Genomic DNA, 16,180 nt, shown 5'->3' with positions numbered 1-16,180 from the left:
TGCCTGCCCATGCAGGGGACACGGGTTCGAGCCCTGGTCTGGGAGGATCCCACATGCCGCGGAGCAACTGGGCCCGTGAGCCACAACTACTGAGCCTGCGCATCTGGAGCCCGTGCTCCGCAACGAGAGGCCGTGACAGTGAGAGGCCCGCGCACCGCGATGAGGAGTGGCCCCTGCTCGCCGCAGCTAGAGAAAGCCCTCGCACAGAAACGAAGACCCAACGCAGCCAAAAATAAATAAATTAATTTAAAAAACCAAAAAGGGATCATAGGGTTGTGGGGTCTCAAAGGCACTAGCACCTCTCTACATGCAGCAACTCCCCACAGGTATCATCCCTTCTGGCGTTTATGAGAATTCACGGAATGTTCATGGAAAACACCAATGCCAATTACACACCCAGCAGTGGAAGCCACGAGGACAGTCCACTGAATTGGCCCAAAGCCCTGCCCACAAGGTTGGCCAGCTCCTTTCTTGTCCCTGGAAAAGTGAGGGCCATTCTTCCCTTGGGAGGATGCCTGGAAGACTTCAAAAGTCTTCTTTGCACTTGCTCAGAGATGCAGCTATCAATACTTTAGCACACACAGCCTTCACACAATAGCAGTCATTCCTTCATTCTTTCAACTAACATTTGTTTGGTGTCTATTATGTACAAGGCACTATTTTAAGTTCTGGAGACACAGCAATGAACAAAACAGTCTCTCATAGCTTATGTTCTAATGGGAATATCAGACAAAAAAAAGGAGAAAGATAATATGTCAGATGGTGATAAATGCTATGGAGAAAAAGAGCAAGGAAAGGGGCAGAAGGAGTATCAGAAGTGGAACTTTCCTAATTTAAGCAGGATGGTCAGGGAGGGTCTCAGAGACCTGAAGGGAATGAGGAAACAAGACATGAAGGTTTCTGGGGAAAGTGGGTTCTAGGCGGGGGGAAAATAATGCAAAACCCCTGAAGCTGGAGCCTGCCTACTCTTTTACATAAGAAATGGACGGAGTGGAATGACCCAGAAGAGCTGGACACGAGGTCACAGGGATCATAGGAGGATCCCATGAGGTCTTGTAGCTTGAACAGACTTGGCTTTTACTCTGAATGAGATGGGAAGTGGTATAATATGGTACATTTTACCAGGGTGTCTCTGGCTGCTGTGCTGAGAACAGACTGGTGGCGTGGCGGGGGGGCGCGTAGAAGCAGGCAGATCATTTAAGAAGCAATTGTAAAAAAATCCCACAAGAGAGGATGTTAGTTTGGTCAAGGGTAATAATGCTGGGTAAGTAGGAAGAAGTGATAACATTTGGGATAGATTTTTTTTTAATGATTATTTTGAAAATATAACCACAACACCATTATCATACCAAAAAAACAAAAAATAATAATTTAATGTCATCAAATATCTAGTCAACATGCCAACATTCCTGATTGCCTCATGATTTTTTTAAAAATTTGTTAAAAATATCAAAGATAAACAAAGCCAGGTATTAGTTAAAATGGTGAAAACAGGTTTTATTCAGTAACTACTGACAGTAGGCAAAAAAGTTGAGCTCCATCCTGATTTGCAAAGAGGAATTGTAAAGGGAGAATGGGGACAGGACTCAAGTGAAAAATTACAAAGGGTTGGTCACTGTAAATGTGATTAGGCCAGCAGTGACTGCTGGCGATTATGGAAGTTAGGATTCTATCCTCCCAGAGACTGGAAGCCCTCTCCTTCCGGATAATTACATTTCAAAGGAATGGCTTTCGGGTCCTTAAGACAAGACGCTCGGCAGTTATAGAAGATACATATCATCTCAAAGGGACAGAGGAAGGATTCACAATTATAAGCCCTTTTTGAGTAAATGCTCTAATAAAGGGAGGCCAGGGGACTATGTCAGGTGTTAGCTAAAGCAAACAGCGAAGTTTTTTGCCAAACAACAGATTTTTTTGACAGCTCTGAGCTTTCCCAAACAGGAACTCAAAACGGGCTGGGTGGTCCCAGAGACATGGCCTTAAACTGCTAGAGGCCATGTTAAAGTTTGGTCGAGACTCTCCTACTGCAGGGGTTTTTTGTTTGTTTGTTTTGGTTTGGCCGCACCATGCAGCTTGGAACCTGTGCCCCCTGCAATGGAAGCGCAGTGTCCTAACCACTGGACCACCAGGGATTCCCAGTGCAGGAGTTTGAATGGAGTCTTCACGCTGAGATTCACTGCAGTTCTCAGAATCGCTATCCAAATAAGGTTCATACAAATGATGTCATTTGCAGCAACATGGATGGACCTAGAGATTATCATACTCAGTGAAGTAAGTCAGAAAAAGACAAATACCATATATCACTTATATGTGGATCTAAAATATGACACAAATGAACTTATCTACAAAACAGAAACAGACTCACATAGAGAACAGACTTGTGGTTGCCAAGGGAGAGGGTTGGGGGAGGGATAGTTCAGGAGTTTGGGATGAGCAGATGCAAACTATTATATATAAAATGGATAAACAACAAGGTCCTATTGTATAGCACAGGGAACTGTGTTCAATATTCTGTAATAAACTGTAATGAGAAAGAATATGAAAAAGAATATATATATATATATGTATAACTGAATCACTTTGCTATATACCAGAAACTAACACAACATTGTAAATCAACTATGCTTTGATCAAATAAATTTTAAAAAATAAAATTAATACAAATAAGGTTCATACATTGCATTGTATGATTGACATTATATCCTACATCTCTTTTTATCTGTAGGTTCCTCCTTCATTCTTCTTTTTTCCCTTACAATTTGTTGAAGAACCTGAGTCATTTGTCCCACAGATTCAAGGCTTTGCTGACTCTCATGGGTTATTTTAAGATGTTTCTTTGTCCCTGTATTTCCCAAAATTGGTAGTCAGGGGTGAGTTGCCTGCCAGACATGCAAGAAGAGATGAGGGAGTGGCAGTTGGATGTAAGGTTGGGAGAGGGGTCTCAGCTGCAGATAATAAATTGGGAGTCATAGGCATGGAGAGTTTAAAGCCATGATTCTAAGTGAGATGGCTGAGGGAACGAGAGTAGACAGGCAAGAGAAATGCTCTAAGGCCTGACGGGGAGGTACCAGGAAAGGAGATGGAGAGCACATCCAGTGAGACAAGAAGGAACAGTTAGGACAGTGACCCTGAAGCCAAGAAAGGAAGGTATTTAAGGAAGGGAAGAGTGATCAACTATGTCAAAGGTGATAATAGATTCAGTAACATAAGGATGGCAAGTTTACTATTGAGTTTGGCACTGGTGACCTTGAGAAGAGCCGTTGGGAGGAGTGGTGAAGGCAGATTGGAATGGGTTCAAGAGAGAATGGATGAGAGGAAGTGGAGATAAACAATGACAACTCTTTCAAGAAGTTTTGCTGCAGGGCTTCCCTGGTGGTGCAGTGGTTAAGAATCCGCCTGCCAATGCAGGGGACATGGGTTCGAGCCCTGGTCCAGGAAAACTCCACATACCACGGAGCAACTAAGCCCGTGCGCCACAACTACTGAGCCTGCGCTCTAGAGCCCACGAGCCACAACTACTGAGCGTGCATGCCACAACTACTGAAGCCCGCGCGCCTAGAGCCCATGCTCCGCAACAAGAGAAGCCACCGCAATGAGAAGCCCATGCACCACAACAAACAGTAGCCCTCGTTCACCTCAACTAGAGAGAGCCCGTGTGCAGCAACGGAAAACCCAATGAGCCAAAAATAAATAAATGTATTAAAAAAAAAGTTTTGCTGCAAACGGAAGCAGAGAAAAGAGGTGATAATTGGAGATGAATGCTACTTCAAAGGAAAATTTATTTTCAAGATGGATCCCTAAGAGCCTATTTGGATCGTGTGACACTGACCTAATAGAGGGAAATAGATGTGTGTGTGTAGGGGGTTGCTGGAAGACTAACCTTTGAGTAGGTAAGAGGGATGGAATCTAGGGCTCCTGTGAAGGGTCTGATCTCCGGGAGGAGGACAGACAGTTCATCCATAGTAACAGACCAGACGGTGCACCTGGACACAGCTGCAAACAGACTGACAGATACAGTAGTGGGAACACGTGGTGTTCTGACTGCTTCTATTTTCTTACTGCGATAAGAAGCAGGGTCACCAGCTGAGAGTGGAGTGTTGGAGGTTTGAGAACACAGTACTCTCTGGGGAGTGCGAGGAGTAAATGGACAAGGAAAATGTGCTAGATTATTGGTCTTGAAGTGAGATGACTCAGCATGGTGTCAGGTGCTTCTCCAGCCAGGTTTAAGCCCTCAGGAGAGATGCAGAGTAGGCAGAGATTTAGATTTACCCAGAAGTGGGCTTTTGTCCTATAAGTAAACAGGAGAGAGGGGCAAGGACACTGAGAGTGTATGCAAGGAAGTGGTTATAACGACAGCACTCTATATCTGTGCCGGCAGTTGAGGGTTTGCTTACACAAGTGATGTAAATTGGAAGCTCTTCTCTGTCACAATTGAGACCAGTAGATGTTCAGTTATTCTTAAAGTAAGTGAAGTAGATGTGCCAGAGGCTGCTGGTTGATCCTTAGTATCCAGTTTCCTTCTTTCATGATAATGAATCTTGATTTTTAGGAGGGTACCTGCTCATTCCAGATCAAGACCGCATTTCTCAGCCTCCTTGGAGGCTGATGCTATATCACTACTTTCTGGACAATGGTGTGTACAATCACCCCTCCATATCCCAGGGGAATTGGCTCCAGGACCCCCTGCTGACATCTAACTCCATGGATGCCCAATCCCTTACAGTCAGCTCAAGTCCCTTCCATATCCCCACATAAGTGGACCCATAGAGTTCAAACCTGTGTTGTTCAAGGGTCAACTGTAATCATAAACGTTATGGGACAGCTCTTAGGTGTCTTCCTTAAAGAAGATATAATCCTGAATACATGCCCTGTCATTTGGCAAGGGGTGGGGGGATGGGGAAATATGTAAACCTTTCATTCATCTGGCTGCCAGGGGTGGGGATGCAATGAACAGAGGTCTGGTTTCAATTTAGAAGTTGAGGCTGAGCCATACCCTAGACACCATGGGAAGGTAAGCTGGAAGGAGCGGAGACCCTTGGGGCTCTGTAGAGCAGAGCTGCCATACCACTTCAGACTGTGCATCTCTAGATTTTTATGAGAGACAGAAGTCTATTTGGTTATGCCACTGTTATTTTGGGGCTCTATTTCTCTTAGCTGAACCTAATCTTAACAGATATTTTGGGGAAAATTTTTAATACAAGAAATGTATCTATTTTAGGGCTTCTCTGGTGGCGCAGTGGTTGAGAGTCCGCCTGCCGGTGCAGGGGACACGGGTTCGTGCCCCGGTCCGGGAAGATCCCACATGCCGCGGAGCGGCTGGGCGCGTGAGCCATGGCCGCTGAGCCTGCGCGTCCGGAGCCTGTGCTCCGCAACGGGAGAGATCGCAGCGGTGAGAGGTCCGCGTACCACGTACCGCAAAAAAAAAAAAAAAAAAAAAAGAAAAAAAGAAATGTATCTATTTTAAATATTTTAACTTAACACTTATAAATGGACATTCATCTCCTTCTGGTGTAGGGACAAGTCCTTTTCTTTGAGTACGGGTCCACTGATTAGCATTCCATGAAAATTACACACACCTACAATGCACTGCTAAGATCACCAGTTTTGATGTCTCCAAAAGCAGAATGTGAAGTCAAAGCACTAGACACCTGGCGGGGAAATGTGAATGCAGAATTACTTTAGATAATTATGATTGCCCCCGTCTTTACGTTTATCTTGCCCAAACTTAATTCAATGGTAGTATTTAGTGACTCACGTTTATTCTTTCCAAAGCATTTACCTTGGTTTACACAGAAATAAGAACTTTATTTTAGCACTTATATTTCATCAGTTTATATATTTAAATTATGTACTTACCTTATTTTCATCAGAAATACTTCCTTCTAATCCTCATATTTTATTAGTTTATACCATGTTTAACTGAATTATGTAAGTACGATAGTGAACACAACTGGCAAGAGCAAGCTTGGGAAAAACACAACTGACTTTTGGAAAGCATATAACCCAACTGCGGGGGCAGCGTGTTCTTTACACATCAACCCCCTTTGGTGTCTGACAGAGGGAAGAGAGAAAACATTAGTTATCTACCCTGAGGGTCAGCTGAGTACAGGTCAGGTCTCTACTCAGCATCTTTTTACATTTATATAGTTCAAAACCAGAATCTTGATTAATACATTAACTTTACAAATGCACAAGCAACTCTTACACACTGTTGATGGGCATGTGGACAGGTGCAAACATTCTGGAGGGCGTTATCTACCAAAAGCCTTAAAGATGGCATAGAATTTCACACTTTCAATGTCAAAAAAGCCATTTTTAATTTAAAAACATCCTAAGGAAATGAGGATATCAGAAACAATTTAACTACAAAATTGTTTATCACATCACTTTTAAAATCGTGAAAAATTGGATAAACCAAAATTGTCCAGAAATCAGGGTCAATTTTGATAGTCCAAAGATGCATTCTAATGTAGCCATTAATGTTATGTTGTACAGTGTAAGAGCTGTTTCCAAAAGAATTCCTGTATTATCTTGCCCTGGGAAAATGCGTGAGTCACACTGAGTACAGTCAGTCTTGGGTATTGTGTTTTCATTTGGAGTATACTGTTTTTTGAGGAAATGAACCAGAGAACTTTGTATTGGCAGCACGACACGGCCACAGAAAGCTTTACCTTCAAATTTTGGATCCTTAAGCCAACTCTGCTGAATGTGGTTGAACGTGCACGCAACAACCACCACTTTATAAAGTGCCAACCTGGATTACTGGGGCTAGAAGGCGGATGCTACATTTCCCAAAATCACTTGCACGAGGATGCTGGATGTGAGTTAGGTTCTATCAATTGGGATTTGAAAGGTGGAAGTATGGCCCACCTTCCTACTGCTTTGGCTGTTTGATTCTGCTCTCTCACACCCCACATCTACTCTATCAGCAGATCGAGGTGGCTCTACCTTTGAAATAAGTATCTAGCAACCAACCACTTCCCAAAACCTCCACCATTAACCCTGGTCCAAGCCACTGCCGTCTGTTGCCTGGGTTAATGTAGCAGCCTCCAAACTGGTGCCTCTGCTTCTACCCTTGTCTCAACCCAGCAGCTAATGGGAGCCTTTTGAAACCTAAGAGACACTTGCAACAGCTAATCATTTCCCTTAGAATAAAGCCAAAGTCCTTATGATGGCTTCGAAACCCTGCAGGACCTGGGCTGCCCACCCCACCTCTGATACTGTCCCCTCTCTCACAGTGTCAGCTCCTAGCTGTCCCCACTGCCTACTGATCCGGCTGCTTCACTTCAAATATTTTTTCAATGAAGCCTACCCTACTTACTGTGATACTACCACCCATAGACTCCCCTTACCCTTTAAAAGAAAAATTCCCAAGCACTCATCACCTTCTAAATACTCTGTAACTTACTTATACTTATTGTCTGTCTCCCTCACTAGAATGCAAGTTCCACCAGGACAGAGACCTTTCTGTTTTGTCACTGACAAATACTACGCTTGAACTGTACCTAGCACACAGAGGGCACTCAGCATGTGGGGGTTGTCTTCAGGTGTTCCAGGGTGCAACCTTTAGCTCTGTGGTTCCCCAGGCAGTTGAGACTGCGGGCACTGCCTGATCCCTAGATTGCGGCCGTGCAGTGTGTCCTCATAGCTCGATCCAGGTCCTCCGCCTTCCTGATTCTAGCAGAGGGTGTAGCTCCCCTGGTGTATCAGTTCTCTAGGGTTCTGAATCCTGGAGACTCAACCTATGGCTCACTCTTCCAGCTTTCCAATGAGTCTAAAAATACTTATCTTCCTGTATTAAACTTTTTTGCTTAGAGTACCTAGAATGGTTTTTATTTCTCCACTGAATCCTGAAAACTACACAAGATAAAACCGTTGGGCCAATGATGATCAAGACTGCATTTTTTCCAACTGACTGGGTCTTAAATGTAAATGAGCCAAACAGAAGGAAGTCTAACCTCTGTCTCAGCTTTCAGGGAGTTGGACCAGTGACTGCTCCCATGGAAGGGGACGGAAGAAATGCTTCAGAAGAGCTGAGTCAGAAGTTGGCCACACAGAGGGGTTCCTAGAATTGGCATTCTATCTCCATTTTTTCAGATGATGCCCTTGAGACCTTAGCTCACTCCAGTTCCGACCCTCCATCAGAACTTCGGCAGCTGAACCACAGTCCAAGAGCAGCTGTCAACATGGCATGTCACTATAGCTGTAGCCATCTTAAGAGGGGGATGCCCCAACTGTGGAAGTATCCTGCACTAGGCTGGGGGTGGGATGAATAGGCAATGGACGTCACTGTTTTCACTGTGACTATACCTAGGAAATAAGCCTCTTCCTTTAAAGAGCCAAGTGTGAGTGATCAATTGGACCACGTGGGTAGGTCTGGGAGGATTAAAGGGCGCTGTCTCTGGTATTTTCAGCTAGATCAGAAGTATCTGAAGTACAAGACGCTTACTATTAACATGGAAGAACTGTATTTTTGAGTGAGATGAAATGTGATAAAGCAGCATGTTTATATCATTATATGTAACATACACAATTTTGTAGTCTGAAAGAATATGCACTAAGATGTTAAAACTGGTTTATTTAGAATAAAAGGTAATTGAACATTAAAAAAAATTCTACCTAGATATAGTTAGAGTTTAGTACAATAGACAGTATTTTTTAATCACGGTGGCAACTATCATGGACTGTTTATACCTAAGTGCCATTCCTGTTTCTTCCCTACTAACAAAACCCCGTCTCAAAGGCAACAAGACGTCAGTGCCAGGGGACAAACTGGTCCACCCACCCCTCTTTGCCAGTGCCCATCCAAGGGTGGTTATGTGGTCCGCTCTATCAGAGAGACATAGGGGCAAGTCTCTTTGGGCCTCTGAAGGACATTCCTCCCTGATATGAGCAGAATGAGGAGGAAGTTCCTTAACTGCTGTCTACTTTGCTTCCTGCTTTGGCTCTGGACACTGTCATTTGAAGAAATGATGCTGAGTTGTTACAGCCACTTTGTAACACCAAGGATGGCAGAACAAATGCATCCAAGAAAACCTTGATGTTTTGGCTGCCACCCAACTCTGGAACCATCTATCTCCAGACTGCCCATTACATGAGATAATTAAACATTCTTATTGCTTACGTCACTGTCAGTCTAGTTTTCTGTTACTTGTGCTGATCACGTCCTGACAGAAGCACTTTTCTGTCTGGCAGGAAATAAATGCTTTATGTCCACTGTAATTTAAAGCAACCCTATTAAAAAGCTACTATTATCTCATTTTTACAGAAAATGTATAAAACTGAGCTTAGTGAGGATAAATGATTTTCCCCAATGTTACACTGGTGGAGTTAGATTCAAACCCCACCCTGACTCTAAGGCCCACACTCTGTCACTTAATCATGTAATTAAGAAATGAACAAGCCTACAGCTTGCTTTCGGCATCTTAACAAAATGCATACACACAGATGCAGGTAGTAATAAATTTGCATCCATTTGCACTCATACATGAATTTGGCTTTGGGCTTTTTACTCCTGTCATTTGCATTTATTTGTTGGTAGAAATGTATGCTTTGGAGGCTTGGCCAAGAAAGCAGACTTGCCTCGTCTTTTTGCCACACTTTTATTGACGATGTTCAATCTGTGTATCAGGAATGTAGAGACAGATCGTGGGGACTGTGACGCAGGGTCATAACGGTCGATCCCCAAGATACTTGAAATGGCAAAGTGGTGAACGTTAAAGTGGTACACACTCTTCCTCAAGCTTCCATGGAGGAGTCAAAGAACTCAAGACTGCAAAACACCAAACATCTAACAAGGCAGGGCCTTTGAGCTAGCCGGGAAAAGCAGAAGAGTGTTTTTGAACCAAAGTAGCCAAGAGAAAGAGAGGATTACAATGGAGACTCACTGGCAGTTCATTAGCTGTGGAAAAGGAGAAGCAGCAAACACTGAAGCCCAGAGAACAAAAAAGGAGTTGGTTCATCAAAGCTCAGCATCAGACCAAACAGGACTTCCATGGCACACATCTCCAAGACCCTTTCTGCTCACCTGTCCTCTACAGTGAGAACAGAGACCAGAACAGTACATCCAACAGAGCTCACGTGAGCTCTTAGCTACAGAAGGGGCGATGTGGGGACTACACAGTCAATCCTGCCTCCTAGCTGCTGGCTAGGCAGCTTGAGGGGCTCGGTGGAGAAGCCCCAGTGGTGATGAATGAAAAACAGGCTCAAGGAACAGAAGGCGAGACTAAAGAAAGGCATATCCTTCCAAAACCTCTTGGGCCACCTAAGTTAAGAGGAGTCTGTGTGGTTCACACCTGTTCCAGAGGTGGTCTGCTAAGCTCACAGCAAAGGGAGCCGAGTTGCCGGTGTCTAATGACCACGAACACTGCAACAGGAGGCCTTCCCCAACCTCCGAGGTGCCTCCCCGACCCTGCCCTGCAGACAAGGGACGAGGAAAGAGAAGCTGCTCCTTGGGGACCACACACTGGAAGGGTCAAGAGTGTGGTGAGCTGCTGAAAGGAACAAGACCACAGACCAATGAACTACAAGGCCAGTGCGGCCAGTGGCAGTGGAATCCAAGTTGATGCCAGGACAGGAGACAGAGGTGGGCCTCTCAAATTCAAAGTGAGGCCATTATTCAATAAATCTTCTACTTACTATCTCAACCAGGGTTGTTTTTCAGCAGTATTTGACTCGGTGTGGTGATAATTCTCCAGGAGTGGTCACAGGTTTCTTCTGAGAAATAGTGGAAGCAGCTACTCTTCCAGTAGCTGCTACTGGAAGAGTAGCAGCTACTTACTGCAGGAGTGAGGGTGGAGGGAGTCCTGGGACCACCATGTCACCCGAAGGCATCTGCAGGGCACTGGGAAGAGTGAGTCTCTGACTCTGTCACTTCTGATGGCACCTACAGCTAGGGCCTCGCAGCAATGGACAGGAAGCACTTGCCTAAGAGTGCTTAGGAAAAAAAGGGCATAGAAGGGCCCAAACCCAAACCTTCAGAGCATCAGGCTGGGGGGATAGGACACGGAGTAAGAATGTGGGATAAAGCAGCTCCATTCACTTTATCTGAGATTCTCAGAATCTCTCTTTTGTTTGAAAATAGATTCAGTCGAAGGGAAACTAAACTAACATTTATTGAGCGCCTACTGTGTATGTCTGGCCTTGTGCAAGTTTTCGTCGACAATATTCCACTGCATCCTCATGCCAACCCTGTGAGGTAGGTATCGTCCTCATTTTTGTCAGATGAGGAATATGAGGCTCAGAAACGTTAGGTAGTTTGTCAATCACACAACTAGTAATGGGCAGAGCTGGGGCTGAGTCTCAGACTCGAGAAGTCCCTGCTCTCTCTCTGGTGCTGCCTGTTGGGAGGAAGGCGGGAGCAGCAGCAGCAGCTGTCCTTACACTTCCTACCCTGAGAACAAAGACGTCACCTAGAGAAGGAGCCTGTCCCTTCCCAGACCGTGCCGCCTCTCCACCTGGGGAGGGTGCAGTCAGTTGAAGAGGTAAGTCATAAATATAAAAATAAATAGCAGGGACAAGCCCCCCAGCAGTGAGGGTGTGCAGTTTCCGTGCTGCGGGAAGGTCACTGCGCCGTTCACAGCTGCTGCGGGAAGGAGCCATGTGGGGAAAACTGGGACGATGGCTGGAGTGGGTGGGCTAAACAGGCGCCTTCTGGGTTGAACAGATTTGAGAACAAAACGTCTGGAGCAGGCAGCAGCCGTGGACACAATCACCGCCATCCTCCATCTGCTCCTTTTACCGGTGTTTGTGATCCAACAGGGATTCAAAATTGGGAGAACATACAAGTTTGTGCTTTACGTGTCCCAGGACCGTCATGTCACCCGTCCTACTGTCTCCAAGGCCCACGGACACCAGCTCCTGCCAATGAAGAGAGACAGAGATGAGAACCAAAACCGCATAGCCTATCACTCGCTCAGTCCTGTGATTTCAACGTGATAATCCCAAGAACCCTTCCTCCATATTCAGCACCGAGTCCTCAACGCTCCTCGATGTCTCGAAGAGCCTCCGTCCCGACCCAGCAGGCTCTCACCTGCAGGAAAGAGCAGGTGGTCCCCATCGTCACGTCCAGAGTCACCTTGCCCAGGAGGAGCTGCACCTTCCCCGACCTGCGGATGAGCAGCTTGCCGACCTGACCCTCTGTCAGGTCGGCCAGGGTACAAGCATTCTCTGCCAGCCTGGCTTCCTGCGAAGACAACGAGGGGATGGACACTGGGTTAGGAGCCGTTCCCTCCATCCTTTAGCTCCCCAGACAGGGCCTTTTCCTGGGGCTGCCTGACACTGGTCAGAAAACAGAACAAAACCCAAACCACAGCAAACATAAATGGACAAAATATCAGTAACTGATAAAGCTGGGTGATGGTATATGAGAGTCTATGTTCTCTGATTTGTACACATTCAAAATATCTCACCGTGAAACACACACATACAACTGGCATTGAAGTACAAAGCCCCAAGGCCCTCGCGGGCAGAAAGAACAAATGCACATTATTCTCGCATTTCAGCGTGGGCGGGCGGCACACCTTTGCTTCCCCCTGCAGGTGGCTCTTTCCCCTCCTGGTCCCCTGCATCTTCACAGAACTCAATCGTGAACGTACCCGGTCTTTCTCCTGCTTTATAACCACCACCTGTCCGTCCTCGCTCTGCACCTCTGTCTTGATAGGCTTGACGTCCTGAGTGGGCGGCTGGCCAGGGAGTGAGTCTGGCAGCTGCAGGAACAGCAGCTCTTCCTCCTGCGTGAGGCTCAGCTCCCTGAGCAGCTCTGCCACAGATACGTCCTTCGGGAGGCCCGGGGTCTTCCTGGCTGCTCTGGAGGAAGCCTTCATCTTGGCCTCCTCTTCCTCATCTCGTGGCTCCTCTTTCACTGCCCGAGATAACAGAATTGGAAGGGCTATCAGTGGCCAGCCCCTATGCCATCTCACTGCACCCATCCCTTCGGCCTGGTCTGCTCCACTGTCACTCAGCCAGGAAGCTGCAAGGAAACTCTGCTTTGAAAGAGGGATCCAGAAGCTGTGTGACTTATTTAAAAAGGAGTATCGCAGGCTGGGCCCACCGATCCCCGTCAGCGTGAACCCGCTGAGCGTGCTCAGGTCCTGTGGAGTGGGAGAGGACCGGCCTGGCAGCAGCAGTCTGGGAAACTCACTCTTGGGGGACAGCTGGAGAAAAGGAGACAAGACGTTAACTGACACAGAGTACCTTTCACAGCAGGCACGTCCACCTCCATGTCCTCTTCCTTGGAGCCAGCCAGCCAAGGTTTAACATCTGGTTCTTCATTCTCTTCCTTAAAAAGCCAGCCCGAGTGAGCCAGCGGCAGCTGCACAGGCATATTTCGAGTGTCATTCCTCAGCCCAGGGTCATCGATGAACTGCCAAAGAAGAGTCGGGGGTCACATGGCAGGGCCAGCACACACAAATACCTGGGAGTGCAGTCCACCTTAGTCCTTTTCTAATCGAAGATTCCCGCCGCTCACCAGGCTTCCAGGACATCAGAGAGCTCTGCTTCCCCCGACTTGGTTCCCCTGAAGTGCTTTTCATCACACAAAGAAGCCCCATCCCCCCAGCCTGCTGGTACCTACATCATCCTTCTCCAGCATACGCAGAATCTGTTTTGTTTCTTCATCTGTCTCCCTCTTCTCCTTTTTGATGTTGATGATGTGAGAGGGCCCCATGTCCGACACATCCACCGTCTTATCCCAGTTCCCTGTGGGAAACCACCCAGTTCACCAGGAGTAAGGAAGGGGCCAACAGCAAGGAACACTAACTGGGAGCAAGCAGGGGAATGCCACCGCCCTTGCCCTTCTCGTGAGCAGTCTGAACTGAAATCCACCAATTCCTTCCTCCCGGAGCCCCGGCAGCTTTGTACCCTTTTTCTTCATCATTTCAGCTGGGCCCTGCTCAAAGATAGAGTGGGACTGGATCACTTCTGGGCGCCCCCGGCCCCGTCCATGGCCCTCTCGCTGTCGGTCTCTATCCCTATCACGCTTCTCCTTCTTGACAGTTACTTCTTCCTTGGGCCTGGAAAAGACACTGGATTAAGGGAAACCACTCACTTCCCCTGCCTCTGAGAACTGGTCTTACTCTCCCATACACTCCGCTCCACATGAGCCAACAACTACATCATGAGAAGCAGAACACCCAATCTTAAGTCTAGCACCTTTTTCACTTCCTTGCTGAAGCAGAGTCCTTTCAGTTTACTGTACTTTACCTTTTTGCTTGAGAGTGTATGTTAGAACTATAACTCAAAAGTTGAATTATAGAGACTGCCCCAAAATGTGGATTTTTTGGTATTGACTGAAAGTAGGAAAGCTGCATTGCAAAAGAACTTAAGAGAAAACCTGATACATCTTTGCCCAAACTACTGGCTCTCAACTCTGGCTATAAAAGATAATCACTCTGTTTCATTGCAAACAAGTTAAACCACTATTTTAGGGATGGACTCCCAGGCATCCGTATTTTTTTAAAGCTTGCACGCTAGAATCACCTGGGAGCCAGGGTTGAAAATCACTACTGAAAAGAATTAAATCTACAAATTTAAATTTCTGAGCCACATACTTAGTTATTTCCCCAAAGGCCCAAATTCAGAACAAGTAAATAAGGGGCAAGTATTCAGAAGGCCTAGCTACTTACTCTTCCTTGACCTTCCGACTGATGATATTTGGGGTGAAGGTTTTCTGAAAGTAAAATACAGGAGTCACTGATTCGGTAAATTCTGATCCCAAAGTACAGGGGAAAATAAAAACTTCCAAAGGGGCAACTTCTGTGGACAAAGACCAACATGGCTCTCTTCTGCACATTCCACACTGTTGTCAAAGACTTACAGAAACGGACATGTGTTTGAAAAGGAGGAATGTCATGTCATGGTGACAGTGGAGTTACACATAGAAGAAAAGGGGCATCAAAAAACATTTAAATAGCAGCCTCAGCTTCTGACCCCTGAAAGGAGAGCCCTCAGGACTTCTAATAGCAAAGCAATTTACCTAACCTCACCCCTTGTCTTCAAACTGCTATAGAGACCAGAGAGTATCATAGGGAAAGAGCTCTAGCAGCAAGGCTCCAGTAGGGAAGACAGATCTGCCAGCACTCACAAACAGAGGATCAGGTTAGACTGCCACCAGAATTTCCAAAGGTAAACTTTGGTCTTCAAAAACTGGCTGCTTTTATGCTGTCATCCTCCCCATCTTCTTTAAGGGCTACCCTTTACATCTACAGTCATAAACATAACAGGAAAGGACTCAGAGCCTCTGATACCATGTCTAAGAATCATAATACTTTGGATCAGAAGTTTGCACACTGGGATCCAGGTCAAATTCAGAACTCTCTTAAATTGAAGGCAAAGTTTATGCCTGCGTGGCTTTCGTGGGTTTGTTAAAGGTATCCAAGACACACACACAAACGAAATAAACACTGCTCAAGTTGCTTTTGAGCTAATTAGGATTCTCTGCTCTTCAGTCATCTCTGAGAGCCATGTCAGTATTTTGTACCCAGTGTCTTGATTTGAAGGTAGGGTAGGCTCCCCGGAAATTGTAGGCGTAAGTCTGAAGACAAGATTCCTGAGGCCCAACAGCACGCTAGGCCCTCCAGGAACATCAGTCAAACCCCCAGGTGCCTGGAATTCAGGGTAGTTGGGTTTCTTTAGAAAGGTGCCGTCGGGTACCTTCTTGACTCCCCCGAGGGTGAGATCCCTGGAGCGGATGGAGGGAAGGCGGCCCGGGGTGAGGGAAGGCGCCGGCCTCCGCCCGATAAGCCCCCGCGCCCCAGAAAGGAGGGGTCGGGGCCCTCCTGGAGCACTGGGCTCGCCCGCGGCGTCTCCTTCTGACATGGTGCCTGGGAGAGGAGGAAAGGGGTAACGAAGTCACTCGAGGGGGAGGACACGCGGACCCTGGGCGAAACCCCACCCACGTGGCCTCCCGCCCCCCGTCAGGGCGTCCCTCCCGCAGCGTCTCAGCTCCTCCCCCTCCCACGTGGCGAGAGTACCCCGACCACCGCGGCCAGACCCCTTGGCTCGCCGTCTCCCCAGGCTCCCGACAAGGCACGAGGCAACGACGCACCTCAGCGCACCCAGGCTGCAGCTCCGCACCACGCACGTCCCGACTTCACCTCCGAGGCGACCCGCGGTCGACCCCGGGCCTCGGCGCCGGGCGGAAGTCTGCGTGGCACGGCGCGGGCGCCGCCATCTTGTCGCG

At 47.0% G+C, this 16,180-nt stretch overlaps 1 protein-coding gene across 1 annotated transcript; it reads right to left on the bottom strand.

The window, feature by feature from the left end:
- Positions 1 to 8,577: 8,577 nt before the first annotated feature.
- POLR3D (RNA polymerase III subunit D) lies at positions 8,578 to 16,180 on the bottom strand. The gene is made up of 9 exons (XM_082842408.1): positions 16,046 to 16,180; positions 15,652 to 15,821; positions 14,625 to 14,668; positions 13,861 to 14,012; positions 13,574 to 13,698; positions 13,195 to 13,363; positions 12,597 to 12,862; positions 12,032 to 12,184; positions 8,578 to 11,859 (listed from the first exon to the last, which is right to left on the bottom strand). The coding sequence occupies exons 2-9, from the start codon at positions 15,814 to 15,816 to the stop codon at positions 11,737 to 11,739; spliced, it is 1,197 nt and encodes a 398-aa protein (XP_082698534.1). The 5' UTR covers positions 15,817 to 15,821; positions 16,046 to 16,180; the 3' UTR covers positions 8,578 to 11,736.

The sequence above is a fragment of the Leucopleurus acutus genome (genome assembly GCF_964270905.1).
Source record: "Leucopleurus acutus genome assembly, chromosome: 7".
Classification (NCBI taxonomy): Eukaryota; Metazoa; Chordata; class Mammalia; order Artiodactyla; family Delphinidae; genus Leucopleurus; species Leucopleurus acutus.
The sequence above is the reverse complement of the archived record's forward strand: the minus strand, read 5'-3'. Positions and strand labels throughout refer to the sequence as shown.